Source organism: Athene noctua, chromosome 19 (assembly GCF_965140245.1).
Source record: "Athene noctua chromosome 19, bAthNoc1.hap1.1, whole genome shotgun sequence".
Classification (NCBI taxonomy): domain Eukaryota; kingdom Metazoa; phylum Chordata; class Aves; order Strigiformes; family Strigidae; genus Athene; species Athene noctua.
In genome coordinates this window covers 3995437-4014953 of record NC_134055.1, presented here as the reverse complement: position 1 = coordinate 4014953, position 19517 = coordinate 3995437, and the positions used below count along the sequence as shown (strand labels likewise).

Here is a 19517-nt window from a genome sequence, read left to right as displayed (position 1 = left end):
CTTTATGCCACTTGAGCTCCAAAACCAAAGCACAACAAAATTAAACAGATGACTGAAGCCTTAATTTGAATTATCTTTGCTCTGTTTAAGACTGTAGTTCATCAGTGTAAAAGGAACTGTAAAATATACAAGACTTATTTTTCCTATTTTAGCTCCCTCATTAAGCAAAAAATCCCAAACCACAAAACCTGAACACTGTAAAAGACACAGCCCCATGAGAGCTGTGAAAGTCCTTTTAGTATTTTCTTGGCAAGGAACTATGGTAGGTAGATAATCATTAAGAAACAGCACTGGCATCTTATTTGAATATTAGATATATAGTAGAATTAATAAAGAGAGCACACTTTATAACCTGATTTATGCTTGAAGTAACGAAAATAAGTGTATCTACCTGGCTGCAGGCATATGGCTGAGTTGATTCACTCCTAGCGTGTTACTGCCAGAGTTCTGCGCCGCTGTGCTGCAGAGTAGTATTTTTCCTCCTGAATACAAATAACAAACGTTCCCTGTTATTGGGTTTTGCAAGTACAAAAGAAAGCGACACAACTCATTGAACAGGAAATTGCAACTTTATTAAATTTTTTAGTTCTTGTGACCTTTGTTGTTGTCAAGAGACAAATGTGTTTTAAAGATGCATTTTCATAACCATACCGCAGCTGCCAGACAGTCAACCACTGAAGCACTGGGGAATATCACAACATTTACAAATTTGAGCTGAGAGGCAACAGACTAGAGAAACAATGATGATCCTTCCATTATTCTGCACATACACAATGTCAGCTCTTACAGTTTTTAAGCTCAAGATCCTCCTAGCAGTAAGAATATTAATGTGTAAATACAACTCTTGTTCAGCTCCCAGCACCACAGCAAGCTGCCTAAAAAGATTTAACTTTACCCCAGGGTAAAAGCAAAATGGTTGCAAGCAAGTTTTTGTTTTTTTAACTGAAACACACAAGTACACAATCATCACACTCAACAACATTCCAGTGACTGCAATGGCCAAACCTTGCCTTCCAACATCCCAAGCGTCCTGACCTCTCACTAAAATAATGAGGAATAGGACCAAGTGACCCTGAAGACTCAAGCTCCAGCCTTCTGACAGGAGTGCTGCTGACAATAACGTAAGGGCAACAAGACTCCGTCTCCCTGACACAATAGTACCTTCCAAAAAAAGAGCACATTTACCTGAAACCTGAATACCCAATACTGCATCTTCAGGTAACTGTTTCTGTAAAAGTCCTCCACAAGGATCTTCTAGTCTGCTCGCAGCCTCTGAGGTCTGAAGCATGGGGGAAAAAAAAGGAAAGTGAATTCAATTTCTCACAGGCAAGCTGTGAAAGGTAGGACAACTCTCACAGGACGATGTTCACAATAATCAGAATGGAGACAGAAACTTTTCAAGAGCTTATCAGCAGACAGCATGGACTGGATTTAACAGTCCATACAAGAGTTTCAAATCTTCAAAAAATTAATGAAGATTGGTTTAAGACTATTGAGTACTATCATTGATAGAGCTGTGAAGGAAAGGCTGAGATTATCAACTGCCTAAAACTTTTCTCAGACACAGATTATGTAATTGCCTAGTAAACAAATTAAGAAAACATGCCCCTGGTATTTTAGGAGTCTGGGTGTTTGTGGCATTTTAGTTGTTTGGGGATTTGGGGGGGGGGGGTTGGTGTTCTGTTTGGGTTTTTTTCAGGCAGGGGGTGTGTTTTAAAGGAACAGGGTTAGAGTTTTCTTGCTTTCACACAAATCTTTATTCATAGATATTATTTCAAACGAAAAGAATAAAAATTGTCATTCTCTCATTTTCTAGAACTCTTCTTCAAATCAAATGGAGGCATAATAAAACCAAATGTGGTATAATTTACATCCAAAGTTCTTGACGCAGACTTTGTTCCTGTCTTTTCTCTTATTTTTAGCTCTAGTTCTGAACTTCCCTTAGTAGGAGGAAGCAAATAACCAGGATCAGGAGACAAGAATTCTTCAGACACATCAGGAGATAAATTAAAGGAACAATGTAATTTCCTTGAATGCCCCTGTGAAAGACATCATCACTTGAGATGCTTTCTCCACTCTCTATTACCGACTATATATTTTAGTCAATAATGTTAATACTGCATCAAACTGAAATCATATTTAATTTGATCACTCTGTGTTTCAACCTACCTCCTGTTCCTTACATGACCATGATGGTTTATAGAACCAAACAAAAATAAAAGGGGAGAACGGAGGATTTGTTAGTCAGATCACAACTGAGATCAGCTGTTGTGGTAGTTCAGTGTGCAACACGGGAGAGACCAGGCTAAACTGTTTTACAGATAACCAGCTGCAACCAGATCTCTTGGATTATATACATACTCTAGAGAGATCTGCGACTTGTTGAGGGGCTGCATTCTTATGAAAGGCTATTCCAGACTCTGCTTGTTCATCTTGTGACAGTGACTGGCAACTTCTCCCTAGGATGTCAAAATGGAACAAAATTATTAGGCAAAAAGTAATATGAAGTGAGTGATCTGAACCACTGACGGAATATCAATGAGAGTAGAGAGAAAAACTACATTGTCTGTCAGGAACATGAAGAAATAACGACATTTAAATGCTCACATTGGTAATCTAGGCACGTGAAGCTTTCCTTGTTCCTTTATCTGTAACTACTGCAAAAGCACTACCCACTATGCTGCCTCAGAATAAGCATCTCTGTAGCCCAACTGAAAGCAATGAAGTGTGAAAGTAGACTTGTGGCATTGAAAGCTTTGGGTCTCCCATGCTGATACACAGTGATCAATGATGACAAAGGGTCTCCAAGCTCATGGGTGTTACCTCCACCTATTAACATGGAACACTCATCTTAGGCTATTATTTATGTTCTCCAGTGACTGACTGACTGAACTGCTTTGGGGGCAAGACTCTGGAAGATAAAATTGACAATTATTGTAACAAAATCACAGAAGGTGAAATCTGCTGGGAATGGACTGAGACAGAGTAGAAATTATTTTTTTGTTTTTCGACCTTACCTCCAGAACTTGTGAATGCAGACTCCACATCACTCTCCTCAAATTGAGATCTATCCTCGCTGCCCACGTCCCAAGACTCAACGTTATCACCTGTCTGCCACCTGTATCTTTGTTCGTCTTGACTTTTTTGGACTCGAACAGTGACATGTTGAAAGGCTTCCTTTATACTCTCGGCTTCACTTTCAGATGTGCATTCACTAGCTGGATATGGAGAGCAGAGCTCTAGTTGTCCCGAGGCCACTTTTCTGGCCATTTGCTTTACTTCAGCTACACAAAAAGAACAAAATGGACAGTTCACACAATAGAATCTGGACCTTCAAAGCATTCCCTGGGTTTCACTGTGTCTGCAGACTTGCAAATGCTAAAGTTATAGCCTGTAAACCCCTTTATCATGAAAAGAGCTAAACACTTCCATTTTAAGGAAAGCTTAAAACCTGCATAAATTGATATGGACAAGTCTTTACACGAACAATTTTTGTTAGTTTGCATTCTCTAGTATTCATGCCTCTACTGCCATCCACTGGTCACTGCTATACTACCCTAACTAAATCCATAGGCTGTCCCTCCCTTACATCCTCCCAAACAGGGCTAGAAATTCCTTGAGCTTTAGAATCAAACCATCTTAATGGGGTTGTGATTACTTTATGCCCTGAACGTGCAAGACACAGGATCCCACTCATCTGGTTTTCATCCAAGAACAGCCTAATAGAGCTTCAGCAAATAAGGCACACAGACCTCTCGTAAGTAACAAAATGCATTAAGTTTTAATGCACTGCACTGCAGTAAGACTTGCTAACATTAATGCCAAGTTAACACGGATTTACTTACTCCTCCATTCTGATTGCATCATCCTTCTCTCCTCACTTATTTTTGTACTGTAAATTTCAGATCTTGATTTCAAATAGCTCCTATAATAAATCATTAGGAAATGCATCAAACTCTGTTAATGCACGAGTGCGTTGAGTATTCTCCCCAGTCAGTTCAAGACTAGAAGTTGGTTTACTGTTAATTAAAAGGCTGAGAGCACACACGTTCTCAAAACCCAACAGAACTAGCAGATTGAGCCGTCACAAGCTTAGAAAGCACAGTTATTTAGGTCTGTTATAGATTAACCAGGCAAGCTGTACGTTAAAATCTAGATTTCAAAAGCTGTCAACTGCCTTCAGATGATGTATCTACATAAACACTAGCAGACAATGAATGCTATGTAGATGCGTTTTATTCCGGTCAGTAAGGTGATCAGTGGAGACATTCAGAACTTCAGACTTGGATAACAACCCTACTACCAACCTGATTCCAACCCAGAGTTCACTCGCTCGACCATCTAACCACATGCCAGCAGCTGCCATATTTATGTTCTAACCAAGTACATCCTTTACCAGCAGGTCTTGCTGATCCAACTGAGGCATCAATCAACAGTTTTTCCAACTGATTTGACCCAAACAGCGAGGGAGGTGCCTGTCCCCATCTTTCCAACTAATAAGATACACTAATTTGCACAAGTTTTGCCAGGTACTTTTAACATGTACTTTCCACCCATCCTTAGAAACACAAAGGGACAACATTAAAAAGCACAGCAGACAAAATGAAGTAACATATGCTCTGTTGTCACTGGGTTTAGCAAAGCTGTTCTGCTCCCACAGCCCCTAACACGGGTCCTGGTCCTACACCTATGAAAGCCAAAGTATTTCTACCGAGAGTTGAATGAGGCTGTGCAGAGAGAACCACCCTTTCTAGTAACTTATGAGATTGCACTCCTCAAGCAGTGCTCCAGTTTTGGACAACTGACGTCCATCAGAGAGGCATTTGGAATCTGTCTGAACTGCCCTGTCACAGCAATTACCCCGGCAGCTCGGCAGCTGACAATGACTCACAGTTGAGTCCTAATTGGACAGATGGCTTCTGGCTTGCTGAAAAAACATTTAATGCCATCCTTGATCCTGAATGTGTCTACTTTTGACAGTGGCTGTATCAAGATGAATCTGCTTGAATTAACTCTTCTGTGAATATGATCAAAACTCACCACCTCTCTTCTCCACTTCCACTTGCTGCAGAATGTGAATCACCTCCTCTCTGACACTGCAAGTTGAACTTTTGTTTGCATCTTACAGATACACGTGGGAGTAAATGCTGAAATGAGTCCAACAAGCCATGATTCAGCACGCATCGGGCATTCTGGTAATTACTAGTTGAGCTGTCTCTGAGATATACTAAGAACTGGACCGTGCAAACTTTATTCCCTAGATTATATTTCAGTAGCACTGCTTATGAGAAAGGATGATAACTCCAGGCCTTAGCCTAGTAAAATCTCTGCCCTGGATTTATAGCAGGTTTCAGATGTACACAGGCAGACTATAGTAACATGTAGTTCCCGGGGGAATGAGTGGACCTAAATGACTCATGATTATTCCTACAGCAGATATGTACATGAATTTCTCTCCTCCTCTTCAGGCTAAGCATATGAACTACATATATTTAATAATCAAAATGATCTAGAAGCCCTTATTAATGACAGTTTAGGCCTCCATAACTAAGTATACAAACAAAAATCTTTCTCTGCTTGCCCTTTTCCCTGACAGTTCCATCTCCATTTCAGGGCAGGATTTTATTCCCTCCTGAGCCACTGGGGGGAAAGCGGTGTTGAGGAGAAAGAAGAAATAATACTACTGCACTGCCAAGCTGACTATTGTCATTCCTATATATAATGCATATGGTAGGCATATTTTAAAAGCCAGATTCATCCATCCTCTTGGACACCATCCCTAACTATATCTCTTTACCTGCTGAGGAAGTGATAAACAGTCAACACTTTACCTCACGGTCTAGGGTGGTTTGATCATCCAGGCTTTCCACCTCGCTGAAGCTGAGATCATCAGAGTCGTTTTCATTTTCACTCTTACTCATCTCATGAGGGCACTCCCACTTTTCAATCTGAATTGCGTCCACTTCCTTTGCTGTCTTTGAAAAAGCTTGGAAACTGTCTCTACCCAACGCTCCTTGTGCCTGACCTGTTATCACTGGTGGAATATAGTCCCTTGATGGTGGACCTACAGCCTTCCATAAAGAACTACTAGCTCCAGAAAAAGGGTTGTTGATATTCTGAGAAGTATCACCAGATCTGTTCCAGTGTCTTTCTTGGGAAACCTGCTTAGAAAGCTGATTCATTCTGACTTCCTGGAGCAGGTTTTTTTGCTTTTGAGCGGCCTCTAATTTGTCCAGTTTCTCCTCTGTTCTGCACAGGGAATCTGCTGCCTGCTGCAACATGCTTTGTATAATCTTTACCTCAAGGACACATTTCATGATGTACTGCTCACTTGGGGACAAACTACTTGTTCCTCTCCCAGCCTCTCCCCTCACCTGTGCCTCACTAATGCTGCTCTCCTCTTCCGTAGTGTACTCTGTACCTGACTCTGAAAAGGCTCCTTCCTCACACCCTGGCTTTTCCTCGGGGTGTGCTCCAGGGGACGCAGACAGGTCTCCGAGGGTAGCCTTATCGTCCTCCTTTTGCTGCCTTTTTTCATGCTTTAGAGTTGGACCTAATCCAGCTCCTTCTTCCAGGAAGTCTTCGTGAAGTTCTGGATAACTGGCAAAGAACTCATTGACTTCAAAGCTACAGAGGCTGTCGTCCACGTCACTGACACTGAGGGGCGTTTGAGGTTCAGCAGCTACATCACAATTCTCGTCCTGTGCAACTGGCTGTAGACTGGTTGATGCCTCCTGGTCCACTAAAGCACTGTTCTCCTCAGCAAAAGGAGAGTGTCTTGGGGTAATAGAGCTGCCTGGAAAATTTGATTTTAAGTGTTAATTCATTTCTCCACACCCTGCTTTTATACATTTAGGAGTCAACGTCTTTTAGAGATTACATGAGCGGCGTTTAACACCTCTGCACAAAACAGTGTGCCTGAACTGCAAATATCAACCAGACTTACAGTCTTGAGATCACATTAACAATTAGGGTAGTAGCTAGAATCTAAAGCTAACTGCTTGCTATTTTCAAACTATGTCATAAAAATCTAAGTGCTCGCATTTTAATTATTTATGAGAGACCTGTAGGGACTGCAGAACATGCTAAGTGAAGGACACATGACATCTTGACAGAAGAAACTCACCAAACACAGCTGTCTCTTTTCCCTGCAATTCCAGTGTTCTCTTCTGGTAGCTAAAAGGTGATGCCAAACAAATATTCACATCTTCAAAACCAGGGGATCTTTGTGCTTTCAACATTTCATCAGCGTGACCAGTCTGAGACTTCATTAAGTCCTGTAATGCAAAAAAACAGAGTAAAAGACAACTACATTTGACAGTTCAATGTCTCTACCTTCTCTTTTAAGGTGTGTTGTCTCCATGATCAGAACAGGATACTCAATGTTTAGATTGCCTCCCACCTAGATTTAAACATAACAGCTTGAATCTGAATGAAACAGCAGAGTTTTGTGTCCAAATACATGAAAATCTACAATCCTGGAATTCACCTTTAAGTCATTTTTCAGTATATATTGAATATCCTGAAGTTTCAAGGAGCGGTTCTTCTGTTTAGGTTCTAGTCCTGACTTTATGATACCATAATAGGGCATAGGAAGTCTGACATCTGCTTCTAACTGTTGTCCCAGAATTACAAGCTGTTTAATAACTGAGTCTTCAAGACCTTTCCAGGGAGGGGTCTCTGCAAGACATAAATACAGACTTTATCTCAAAAGCTGCGTGTTGATGGTAATGAAAATAAAGAAAAAAGAAAAAAATATTTTAAAAAATCCAATACTGAAGCATTGGTGTCTGTACTTTCCCTAATTTACAACTACTGTCACGAACCAAACGAGCACTCAGTCCGGTCTGGCATCTCCTCCCCATCCTATTTGAGCAGTGGATGATTTAAAGGGAGTTGATGGCAATCTCTAGAGGACAGTTACCCTGTAAACCACACTCTGGATTCTTCACTACCAATTACTAATAGAGGGGTTCATTTTTAGGGTAATTTTTTATCCCACTTCACTGTCAAAATAGTCAAAATCAATACAAAACATAATCTGTAATAACAATACATTATCTGTAAGTTATCGCAGTGATCAAAAAGATAAAAGCTGCACAGGCTCGTTTTGCACACTGCAAAGAATTAAGGGAGCATTTTGCTGTCTTCATAGAAGAAAGATAAACAGCAGAGAAACACCACAGACAAATTTGTATCTCTCTAACAGCAACCACTGATCTCATCCCTTAGATATGCAATTTTAAGTTTTCTGATTTTACAAGTTTCCAGTAGTTGCTACTGGCATTAACATTTGGGTTTCTTGCCTGGAGGGTTCTTTTTCCCAGTTAACTCTGTACAACCATCACAGCACGGTTTTATCTAGTCAAACAGGGGAGTTAAACAGACCTCAGGGGGCTGACAGTTGGCGTTGAAAATATCCACTGGGTTACCCCAGTGACAAAAGCCTAAACCTATAGATATACCTGTCAAGGCCTCCTGCATGACTGTACAGAAGCTATAGATATCCGATTTGACCGTGACAACTTTTTCAAGGATTACTTCAGGAGAGCACCACTTATACAGCTGCACTGGGACAGGAAGACGTGTCAGATCACTGTGTTCTCCACCATCTTTGCTGCACAAAGAGAAAAAAGTTGTAAAATGGGACATACAGCACACTCAACTAGAAAGTGCATCTTTTAGAATTAAACACCTGAGTTTGTTCTATATGCTTTTAGTTTAAATATCCAAAAGGTCCAAAGTATACCTGCAAATAAAAAAGTGTAATATTTTCACACCAATAAATGAATTTCGGCACATTACAGCAAAGATGTAACATCTCCTTTAACAAATTTACACTAAAAAAGAAATCAGAGAAAGTTGAAAAATTCCCAGTTTTACAAACAATCCTTTAGCTCTGGGCAGCGTTCTCTGAGCGCGGACAAAATACAAGAAGCTGTCACCCAGCCTGTCAACATTTATTTTGCAATGTATACATATGTCTAGAAGATAGCTTCCTCCTCACATTCAATGATATTTTTTTTGTCATTCATTTCTCAGTAAGCTGTATCTGAAATAGCCAAGAAATCGCCAAGATTTATTAACAAATTGAGTTCGCAAGGAGGCTAGGAAGTATCTTTGCTCCTTTCAGGACATTACAATCAGCAAATTTTTGTTGATTATCAATTTTACTCTCTTTCTTTACAGTCTAACCAGCCATTTCCTTTCTAACCAGACTGCACTACAGGAAAGAAGTAAAAAATGTATATAATTTACCTAGATTAATATCTCTCATTAAAAAAATACTCTTTCTTACTGGTAGCACTTAATTACTACCAGTTCAATGAGGTGTGGAATCTTCAACCAATTTAGGTAAGCCTCCATAAGTTCAGTATAACAAGAGGAGACTTAAATTGTTTCAGAATTAGTGACTCAAAGAGGAATTTCATCTCTGTTCTGTAAGACTGGGCTCTAATTTCTCTGTGATGGTATTTTTATACTCCAGTACAGAGCCACTTCTCTTACTAGTTTCTGTTTTCAGATACTTACAACATAGAAACTATAGGTCCACCTGAAACTTGCCATACTGCCTGTGGCAGAGTTAATATACCTGAGCAGCAAGAATTTGGAGTTTTTCACTGCTGTAACTCTGCTGCCCGACTCACAGGCAGGAGTCCTTAGTCATCAAGAGGGGCACTTCAGCAGAATTTAGCACTAAATTCAACTTGAACTGCACTTGTCCCTTTCACAGAAACAGGAAGGAAGTTCTTTACCTCTCTATCATGTATTCCAAGTTGCACAGCTTTGCCTCACCAGAAGAAACGATTTGAACAGCATAGGAGGTAACTGAACGGTGGATAAATCCACGGGAGTGTAGAAAACGCAAAGCGTCGTTAGTTTGAAGCAGCACATGTAAAATCGTCTCCGTGTGCAGTACCGGGAATTCTGTACGCTGAAAGAAAACAGAAGTACTGAATTTGCACTGCAGGTCTTTACAGCTCGACGGAGAGAAAAACTGTTATTGTACAGAAGAAGGCAAAGAAAGCAAACATGAAACATACTGTCAGACAAATTGCACTTGCTAAGTAATGTTCATTCTCAATACCAAACCAACTAATACCACCTTAAGAAGTAATTAAGAAAAAAAAAAGATATTGACTGTGCCAAAATGCACTCTGAAGCAGAATGAACTCTTCAAATTTCTTGCTTTTGTCTGCAATTTCTCCCATAACTTAGATGTCTGCATTCAGTTAAAGTAATAAAATAACGACTTGATTCAACTGCAAAAAAGGAAGATGAAAATATTGAACAACAAAATAAAACACAGATGAGTTGGAGGCAAAAAAAAAGAACAACCGAATTCTAACCTTCACTTTATACACAGGCAGTTTGCAATGTACTACATGCAAATATTCAAGGACAAAAGTTGGTCTCAGCAGATCTGCAGTATACAACCACATGCAGAAGATTAAAAGTTCCAAGTGCATTTAACAGCAGACATTTTAAAACTGGCACCACACAAGAGAATCAATGCAACTGCACCTAAACATTAACTGAAGATTTCCCAGTTACAGACTTCACCAGCTCACAGGGAGTATCTGATACTGCACAATGACACAGAAACCCGGGTACCCAGACTGATGATTTTGCCTTCTTGTTCTTTAAGTGACTAAACTTCTTCCTCTCAATTAATTCTTATTTTAAAAACATGTATTTCAATTACCCTTTCATGAAGAATGCTGTACAGAGAACCAAAGTTAACCCTTTCATATACTAAACGGGTTTTCTCCAAGTCACTAGACAGGCAAACAGACATCAACTGTAGCAAACGAGGATGACGGAGTTCACTGCAAAGGGAAAGGAAAAAAAAAAATTGTAAGGCAAATCTGAAACTAAGAGTCCTGCCCTTCTAGGTGTTTTTATCAATAAGATGTGAACACTTCTAACTTTTCATTAAAATACCCCAAATTTAAAAAAAACCCTGTAGGTTAGGAGGCATTTAGGAAACATGCTTACTGTCGCAGCTAGGAGAATCTATAAATAAGCCACCCAAAAAACGTGCACTGAAGCATTCATCCAGACATACAAGAGGAGAGTATCATCATCTTCTGTATTATCCAAGGGGGAGCACATGGAGTGGGAAGAGACAGGAGAAGAGAGAGATCTGTATTTCTCATTTGTAAAGTGCACCCACAGCCTAACACGTGTCCCAAGGTTAATCCCACTTCCTCACAGCACTGGAAACACCCAAACCCCTGGAGCACTTGTGGCTACTGCACATTCTTTCTTACCTACTACGTTCCTGCTCTGCAATGAGAAGATCAGCTAAGCGTAGTTTACTACAGTTCTGATGGGGCTCAAAACCGAGTTCCTTCACTGTAACTCTGCTGCTTCCCCACATTAAGCTACAAGGAAAAGAGGAATTTCTATGAGATGCTTTCTGCAGTATTTTTTTCCAGTTATGGGATTACCTCAAATAATTTTGTAATTCTGAAATGCTCTGGTGCTGTCTCCTACTGTTAGTAACATTACTTTGATGATCCTGCCTCAATTTGAAAATTGACAATAAATTCTCCTCCTGTTAAGGACTGGATGTAGCAGGACGGATTTGCTGTCCAAAGACACCACCCTTCCGTGACCCAAGGTAAAGAACAAGGACACTCTAAAACTCCTTTCACTCCAGGCCAGCCCACTGTGATACAAGCCAGAGCTTTGGGAAGATTAAATCACCCATTTGTCAACTTTCTGGATGCCTCTGAGGCAGAACTACTTGATACACAATATAATTGATATACAATACTATTGATGAAGAACCCCAATTGGGTGGAAAGGACAAGAACAACCTATAGGTGTTAAGGGAGCCTGAAAAAGACATTAGTCAGTGGACTGCAGAAAACAAATTGCAAGCAGAAAGGACTGGATGAACACAGAGCAGACAAAGAAAACTATCCAGACAAAGTAGCTGGTACAACAACTTGCTGCTTAATAGTAACAGATACTCATGAGAGGGGCTAAAATCCCTTTGATTCCACTTACTTTGTCATGATCATGTACGGTCCAACATGGTAAGAAAATGTTGGCTCATCATCTGCCTGGACCACGTCTTTTTCCCCAATAATAGGGAGAGATGCCAGGTACCCTAGATGTCCACTGCCTGCAAGATAAAGCTGACACACCACCAGGGCATAACCAAAAGGAACATGCAACAGTTCCCAAGACCTGTCACATCTGCTGCAAGAAAAACCTGAGTGCAATCACTGCAGTGGGAGCATCAGCCAAAGCATCAAAATGAAACGTTAAGATGTCTGAAGCAAAAGCTTCACTTGCTAGTGAAGCTGAAAGGGGGAAAAGCAGAAACAGTCATTAAAAACTCCCACGGGTGACATTTAACAGGAGTTTCTTTAGCCTGTTCCAAACCAGCTTCCTCTGATAGGGCCTGCTGATGACTAAAGGCCTGAATATTTGCCCCCTCCAAGGTTTTTTCCCCACCATTTCAGTAGAGAAAAGAACGTACTCAAAATTAAAAATAACACAGGTGGGGTGATTACTGTGAAAAATATGCAACACTGCTAATATCATTAGAAAACCACACAGCATCTTACCTTCCCAAAACCAAAGCTGTAAATGTTCTTCGCTGCATTAGCTCCACTTTTTAGAAATCTACCCAGAGGACTGTCAACATTTCTAAGTATCAAAAACATAAGCAATGAGTAACTAATATGCCAAGGCTTTGAGTAAAATACAAATGAGAAAAACGCAGAAATTTTGCGACAGCCATGTATTTCAAATGTTGCATTTGACAAGGTCCCACACAAAAAGTGTAATGCGGATACTGAAATTCCAAGTTATTGTGTAACTCATTAAAACTTTTTAGATACACTCTTATGATATGTATTTGTTTAAAGAAAGACATCCAATTAAAAAAAAAAAAAATATACAGGCATCCTGCATTGCTTTTTGTTCACAGGTATGTATTTTTCCTAACCTGTATTTGAGATAAAAGCTCTTGAAACTGTGGGAAACACACTCCAAAAAGATTTGCAGTGACCTTGAAAGATCAAGAAAGAAACTACTTCATGTTACCACCGTTTTAATACTATTAAAATCCAGTACTTAGTATTGCTGATTTCAAGAGTACCTCTCAATATACAACTATCAAGTTTTTATTTGGAACTCTCACAAGAGAAACAAAAAGTATCAGCCTTCCTAACACACAACGGTTTTAAATCTGCTATTATCAAAAAGAAACAAAAGCATGTTAATTTTAAGATAACAGCATAGAGAAGTAAAAGTCCTTGTAGCTCAGTCCCTCAGTACTTGCGAATATATTCTTACCCTTGGACAAGGCTACCGAATCTAGAGGGACTGTAGACCAGTGCTTTTGATGAGCCAACCTTCCTGAGATCAGAGGGGAAATTCTGAATGACGCCCTGCATGTGGAATGTACAACGCTGTATAAATTCCAGCATCTAGAAGGAGGGGAGGGAAAAAACAACAAAATTACTTCAGAACTGCAAAGTAAACCATTTTTAAGTAATAGATCATGACTACTGAGAAAATAACTAGTTACTTGTAGGATTTAAATAGGCATTTCAAGAAATGGTTTCACAGAAAAACTTGAAGAAAATCAATTACATGAAAATGTAAGCAAAAGCTTACTTCAAACACTAGATGACTAACTTTCAAGACATTCACCCATCGAAAGTTGTAATGTCAGATTTCTTTTTAAGAGGAGCATTGTAATAACAGGAAATAGTAGTATTATGAGTTTTAAATCAATACTGCAGCCACAAATCAGCCTTATGCTATTGCATTTTGCTACCATGCTGGCAAAACCAACACATTTGCTGACACTGTTCATGGACAGACTGAGACACACCTGAAAACTACTTCAGGCTTACTCCTGAATTGCACATACGTGCAAACAAGCTACAGACATCAGGGACCAAAAACAAGGGCCTGTCATTCTCCTCACTGCACACTTACAACGAAGGTCCTAACAAGTTACAGACAAACCCCTGCACCTGAGCAAAACCTTAGTTAAATAATCTAAATCATGAAGACTTCAAAATACCAGTACTGATGTTGAAAAATAATGCTAAATAATTGTTCTAACATGGAAAAGCCAAGAATTTCTCCCCGGAATGCTGAAGTTTCTTCACTTTAAGGTGAAGATGTGAGCCCATACCTAGCACATATTCAACACGTATTACATGCACATACCCGAGCACTGTTTTCTGTTGCAGCTGACATAGCCCAGTCCTGAGGAGTTCTTCCATCTTTATCATGTACTCTCAGATCACCTCCTTCATCCAGTAACTTGCTAAGAATCCACTGATTGCCTGAGAACACAGCTGCATGGACTGGGGTGCTTCCATCGTAGCAGCGACTGGGGAACATTAAAGCAGAAATGTTTCAACCTACTCCTACTACACTCAACAGCTGTGTTTCTGGGGAAAAAAAGCAGCATACCTAGAATGTTTATGCACTCCCAAACAACACACACCATGAAGTAAGGAAAATCAGGCACCTACTTACCTCTGAGGCTAAAATAGCAACATTCATCTTAAGCATCTGTTAATTTATATACAGTGAATATTGTGTATTACACTGACCAAAACCACTAAAAGATTAAACACAAATTAAAAAAAAAAAAATAAAACAAAACAACCCAAACTTAACTGGTTAGCATCTGAGCCATAATCCAACAGCACCTCCACTATTTTACCAAGATCTAGTAACGCAGCTGTGAAGAGAGAGGTTTGGCCCATGGAATTTACCACATCAACAAAAACACCTGCAAGAAAACAAAAGATAATGGGGCAAGCGCTTGTTCCCCACCCCCGCCTCCCCACCCCACCCCCGAATAAAAGGCAACGAATCGTTACCACTGAAACCGACCTCTGAGATACTGGACATATGAAAACATGATAATATTAATGGAAACTGAAAAAAAGAGCAAACGACCCTTTCTTTTGTAACTTTCTATACCAAGGGTGCACTGCTAGTCAGTGATGTTTTCAAATGAAGGGTGTGTATCAGAGCCAAAGTATTAACCTGGATGAGCACAGATAACACGGGAGGACTGCTTTAACAGAAAACTAGATTTTTGTAAAGCAGTAATTAATAGGTGAATATTTTGTTACTTTAATTAATTTTCTTCAAAATAATGGATGTCATTCTGCTAAAAAGAAACCCGGCAGCCTCGAGGGGTTTGGATGTGAACCCACAGCTGCCGGGCAGCTTCTATCACTTATAAATATAGCTCATCTATTTTTGGAACCGCATTAAAAAAAAGGGCTACAAACCACTCAGCCCGCGCTCTCTCCCTCACGGAACCCAAACGGGACCCGCGAACGGTCATCGATGGCGGGCGGCTCCCGCACCCGCGGCGCCGCCCGCCCGCCTCGCGCTCAGGAGACAGCGCCTCGCTCCTCCTCGTGGCTTGTGACGCCGGACTGGGACGATCACTCTCCTCTAGTCAACCCCTACAGAAATGATCCCTGAGAGTATAGTCCTGGCCCCGCGCCGCCGCGCCCCGCGCCCACACCGCCGCGGACTCGCCCCCACCGCACGGACACCCCGCGCCGCCCCCCCGACACAACGCTCCCCCCCCTCCCCGCGCTGCCGCCCGGCCCCCGCCCCGCGGAACCGCCACCCGCGACCCCCGGGAAGGCTCCGCCACCCCCGGGACGGCGGCGCGGGGCGCGATCGGCGGGACACGCCCCCTCATTTGCATTCATTCGTAGAAAACGACCAATCGGACGCGCTGCTGTCAGCCACCGCCCCACCCACCGGCGGCTTCGGGCCACGCTTCGGCCGCGCTCCCCGGGGCCGCCCCCGAAACCGCTGTGTCCCCCCCGCTGCTCGGCGAGTCCGTGCTAGAAGCGAGCAGCTTCTGCCGAATCCCCCGTGCTGGCCCTCAAACCGGGTTCGTCACCCGGCGTGCAACTGCCAGGCTCGCCCCCAGCCCGGCAGCAGCTTTATTCCGTTGTAAACCAAACCGTCTTGCTAACATTTTACTGAGAATAAATTAGGTCAGTGTCAGTACAGCTCCGGGAATGTGCAGACACAGCTGAAGGTCGGTGCTTTTGTGAAGAAGAAAGGGGTTTGAAGGTTAAGACAGTTACCGGGGACTATTCTTGGAGATAACAGGATCGGGACAAATTAAACAGCTGGAGACACGACACAGCCACACACCACCTCCTAAACAGCGCCAAGGGGGGTGCTGGGGGGTAATTCCACACAGCCGGCACCGCCACACAAAGGAACTGCAGCCTCCTTTATCCTAGGACATGATCAGTAAAAACCCAAGTTTACACCCGCTGGTCAGTAGTGACCGTTCCGCTTGTTGTTGGTTGGTTCTATTTAATAGAGCCGGTGATTAGTGGTCCCTGATGAGACACATTGCGTCGGGCTACAAGGCTGCACCCCCCCAAAGCCACACCGGCCTTCCAGGGACTGCGCGAGGCGACGGGCAGTGCAGCAGGGTGCCCCGGCCCCCCCAGCAGCACCCCACCAACCCGCAGCTCTCTCCGGACGCTGCCGCGGGGGAAAGTCTATTCTGTTCCCTGAGCGGCGGGGACGGGCCACAGCTCGGGGAAACTGCGTCTATTTTTGGAACCGCATTAAAAAAAAAAGGGGCCACAAACCACTCAGCCCGCGCTCTCTCCCTCACAGAACCCAAACGGGACCCGCGAACGGTCATCGATGGCGGGCGGCTCCCGCACCCGCGGCGCCGCCCGCCCGCCTCGCGCTCAGGAGACAGCGCCTCGCTCCTCCTCGTGGCTTGTGACGCCGGACTGGGACGATCACTCTCCTCTAGTCAACCCCTACAGAAATGATCCCTGAGAGTATAGTCCTGGCCCCGCGCCGCCGCGCCCCGCGCCCACACCGCCGCGGACTCGCCCCCACCGCACGGACACCCCGCGCCGCCCCCCCGACACAACGCTCCCCCCCCTCCCCGCGCTGCCGCCCGGCCCCCGCCCCGCGGAACCGCCACCCGCGACCCCCGGGAAGGCTCCGCCACCCCCGGGACGGCGGCGCGGGGCGCGATCGGCGGGACACGCCCCCTCATTTGCATCATTCGTAGAAAACGACCAATTGGACGCGCCGCTCGGCCAGCCGGCCCCGCCCCCGCGAGTCCCGGTGCGCACGGCCAGCCCCGCCCCGCGCGGCGGCTGCACTCCCGCGGGCCCGGGCCGCGGCGGTTTCACGGCACAATACAAGGGACAACCGCGTCCGTCCGCGCTCCCGCCGCCCCACGCACCAGAGGAGAGGCCCGGGCGCCCCCGGGCAGCACGGCCCGGCCTTGCCTGCCGCCCCCAGCGCCTCCAGGGGCACCCAGGCCCAACACACCGCCAGGCTCCGCTCACGCACCGGCTCGATCTGAAAAGGAAGCTGCAGAGAGCTGGGCTTGAGCCTCTTTAGCCCAGTAGAAAGCGACAGGACAAGAGGGAATGGCCTCAAGTTGCACCAGGGAAAGTTCAGACTAGATATTAGGAAGCATTTCTTTACAGAACGGGTTGTTAGGCGTTGGAACGGGCTGCCCAGGGAGGTGGTGGAGTCCCCATCCCTGGAGGTGTTCCAGAGTAGGGTCGATTTGGAGCTTAAGGACATGCTGTAGGTGGGAACTGTGCTAGGCGAATGGTTGGACTAGATGATCTCCAGGGTTCTTTCCAACCGAGATGATTCTGTGAACACACACAGACCCCCCTGGAGTTCCCCTGTGCTGATCGCTGTCCTCTACGTTTCTGGGCCCAGCCTGGGCATCAGGGACCACGCCGTAGTGTCAACACAACAGTGCGCAGTTTCCCCCACCCCAGCAGACACCCTGCGGCCCCAGCACACAACCTGTTCCCCATCCTCCACGGCACTGCAGGACGAATTGCACAGCAGCAACGGCTTTTCCCCGCCCCCCTTCAGACTGGTTAAATGTCTAACACGCTCCAGGTCCAGCCTGAGTCACACAGATTCTCACCACGCGTCAGGAGAAGCGAATACTGAGCAGTTTCTCCGCAGCATCACAAACAACCCCAGAGCACCCACCAACGTCACCACGGCCGGCCCGAGAACACCAGCGCCTGCCCGGCTGTGAACAACCTCTCACCGCATTTCTTATCGCTGAACAACAATCTTCAATCCCCTCGGGCATTTAAACCTAAATCCGCCCGGCAGCCCGGAGAGCCGCTGCTATCGGAAACCCACCGAGGGGGTGGTGGGAAACCGAAATACCGGCGGGATGGGGACTCAGGAGGCAGCCGCGAGCCTCCCTGTGCCAACGGGAAGGGTTTGCTCGCAAGGAACTACCTGCCACACAAAGCAAACAAAGATCATCTATTTTTGGAACCGCATTAAAAAAAAAAGGGCCACAAACCACTCAGCCCGCGCTCTCTCCCTCACGGAACCCAAACGGGACCCGCGAACGGTCATCGATGGCGGGCGGCTCCCGCACCCGCGGCGCCGCCCGCCCGCCTCGCGCTCAGGAGACAGCGCCTCGCTCCTCCTCGTGGCTTGTGACGCCGGACTGGGACGATCACTCTCCTCTAGTCAACCCCTACAGAAATGATCCCTGAGAGTATAGTCCTGGCCCCGCGCCGCCGCGCCCCGCGCCCACACCGCCGCGGACTCGCCCCCACCGCACGGACACCCCGCGCCGCCCCCCCGACACAACGCTCCCCCCCCTCCCCGCGCTGCCGCCCGGCCCCCGCCCCGCGGAACCGCCACCCGCGACCCCCGGGAAGGCTCCGCCACCCCCGGGACGGCGGCGCAGGGCGCGATCGGCGGGACACGCCCCCTCATTTGCATTCATTCGCACAAAATGACCAATCAGACGCGTTCCTCTCGGCCAGGCAGGCGCGCGGGCCCCGCCCCTCGCCAGACCCGCGCAGCCGCTGCTGCTGAAGGTCTTAATATCAAAACCGAAATAAAACTGGATTAAATATGAGGTTTCATCTACAAAATTCCCCGTTCGCATGTAGCTAGAACTCTCGGTGCCAACAATACCAGTACCCAAACCATACCTTAAGCATTCTGCAACCAGAATTAACACTAAAAGCCCATTTAACGGGTATATTCCTAAAGCAGGTTTTCAGAATTTTACTTTCACAATGCCTCAATCATTTCTTTACAGCCAAAAAATTACTTTTTTTTCCCCCAACTCACTTACTCTCATACATTTTTTTTAATGTAATCATTAGTGCCACTTACCAGAAAAGGCCAACTACAATACATTTTATAAACAGAATTCCCTTATACAGACAGTATGCTGGCTGGTTTTTTTACCGCCAATATAAGCATACAGGAAAAAGTATAACTTTTCTGCCAACACTTGTCTAAACTTAGCTTTTACCTTTTTTCAGAAGCTTCTTCACTTTCACATAGCTTCCTTGTCTGACAGAGCCATGCAGCTGAGCTTCCAAGGAATCACCTTTTATACTGCCAAGCTGGACTGGGCAGGGCATTGGAAGAGGGAGAGCATGAGCCATCTTCTTTCCTCAACAAAACTAGGAAAAGGCACGAAAAGGAATGAAGCT

General features: G+C 44.6%; 1 protein-coding gene and 3 non-coding genes across 4 annotated transcripts in view; all 4 read right to left on the bottom strand.

Annotated features, from left to right (window-relative positions):
* TEX14 (testis expressed 14, intercellular bridge forming factor) overlaps positions 1–19469 on the bottom strand; it is a 28887-nt gene extending 9418 nt beyond the window's left edge. The window contains exons 1-19 of the mRNA XM_074923235.1: positions 19334–19469; positions 14665–14779; positions 14206–14371; positions 13318–13451; positions 12585–12666; positions 12019–12149; positions 11274–11387; positions 10706–10829; positions 9756–9934; positions 8466–8617; positions 7490–7680; positions 7127–7277; positions 5832–6796; positions 5041–5147; positions 3846–3925; positions 3018–3284; positions 2362–2459; positions 1186–1279; positions 392–482 (exon numbers count right to left, since the gene is read on the bottom strand). Of these exons, the coding sequence (XP_074779336.1) occupies positions 392–482; positions 1186–1279; positions 2362–2459; positions 3018–3284; positions 3846–3925; positions 5041–5147; positions 5832–6796; positions 7127–7277; positions 7490–7680; positions 8466–8617; positions 9756–9934; positions 10706–10829; positions 11274–11387; positions 12019–12149; positions 12585–12666; positions 13318–13451; positions 14206–14371; positions 14665–14779; positions 19334–19469 (3377 nt within the window). The remainder of the gene's footprint in view (positions 1–391; positions 483–1185; positions 1280–2361; positions 2460–3017; positions 3285–3845; positions 3926–5040; positions 5148–5831; positions 6797–7126; positions 7278–7489; positions 7681–8465; positions 8618–9755; positions 9935–10705; positions 10830–11273; positions 11388–12018; positions 12150–12584; positions 12667–13317; positions 13452–14205; positions 14372–14664; positions 14780–19333) is intronic.
* On the bottom strand, positions 15289–15501 carry LOC141968530 (small nucleolar RNA U3). Its single transcript, XR_012634893.1, has one exon. It is a non-coding gene; the product is annotated as a small nucleolar RNA U3 (small nucleolar RNA).
* On the bottom strand, positions 16633–16845 carry LOC141968531 (small nucleolar RNA U3). The gene has a single exon (XR_012634894.1). It is a non-coding gene; the product is annotated as a small nucleolar RNA U3 (small nucleolar RNA).
* On the bottom strand, positions 18357–18569 carry LOC141968521 (small nucleolar RNA U3). Its single transcript, XR_012634884.1, has one exon. It is a non-coding gene; the product is annotated as a small nucleolar RNA U3 (small nucleolar RNA).
* Positions 19470–19517: the final 48 nt, after the last annotated feature.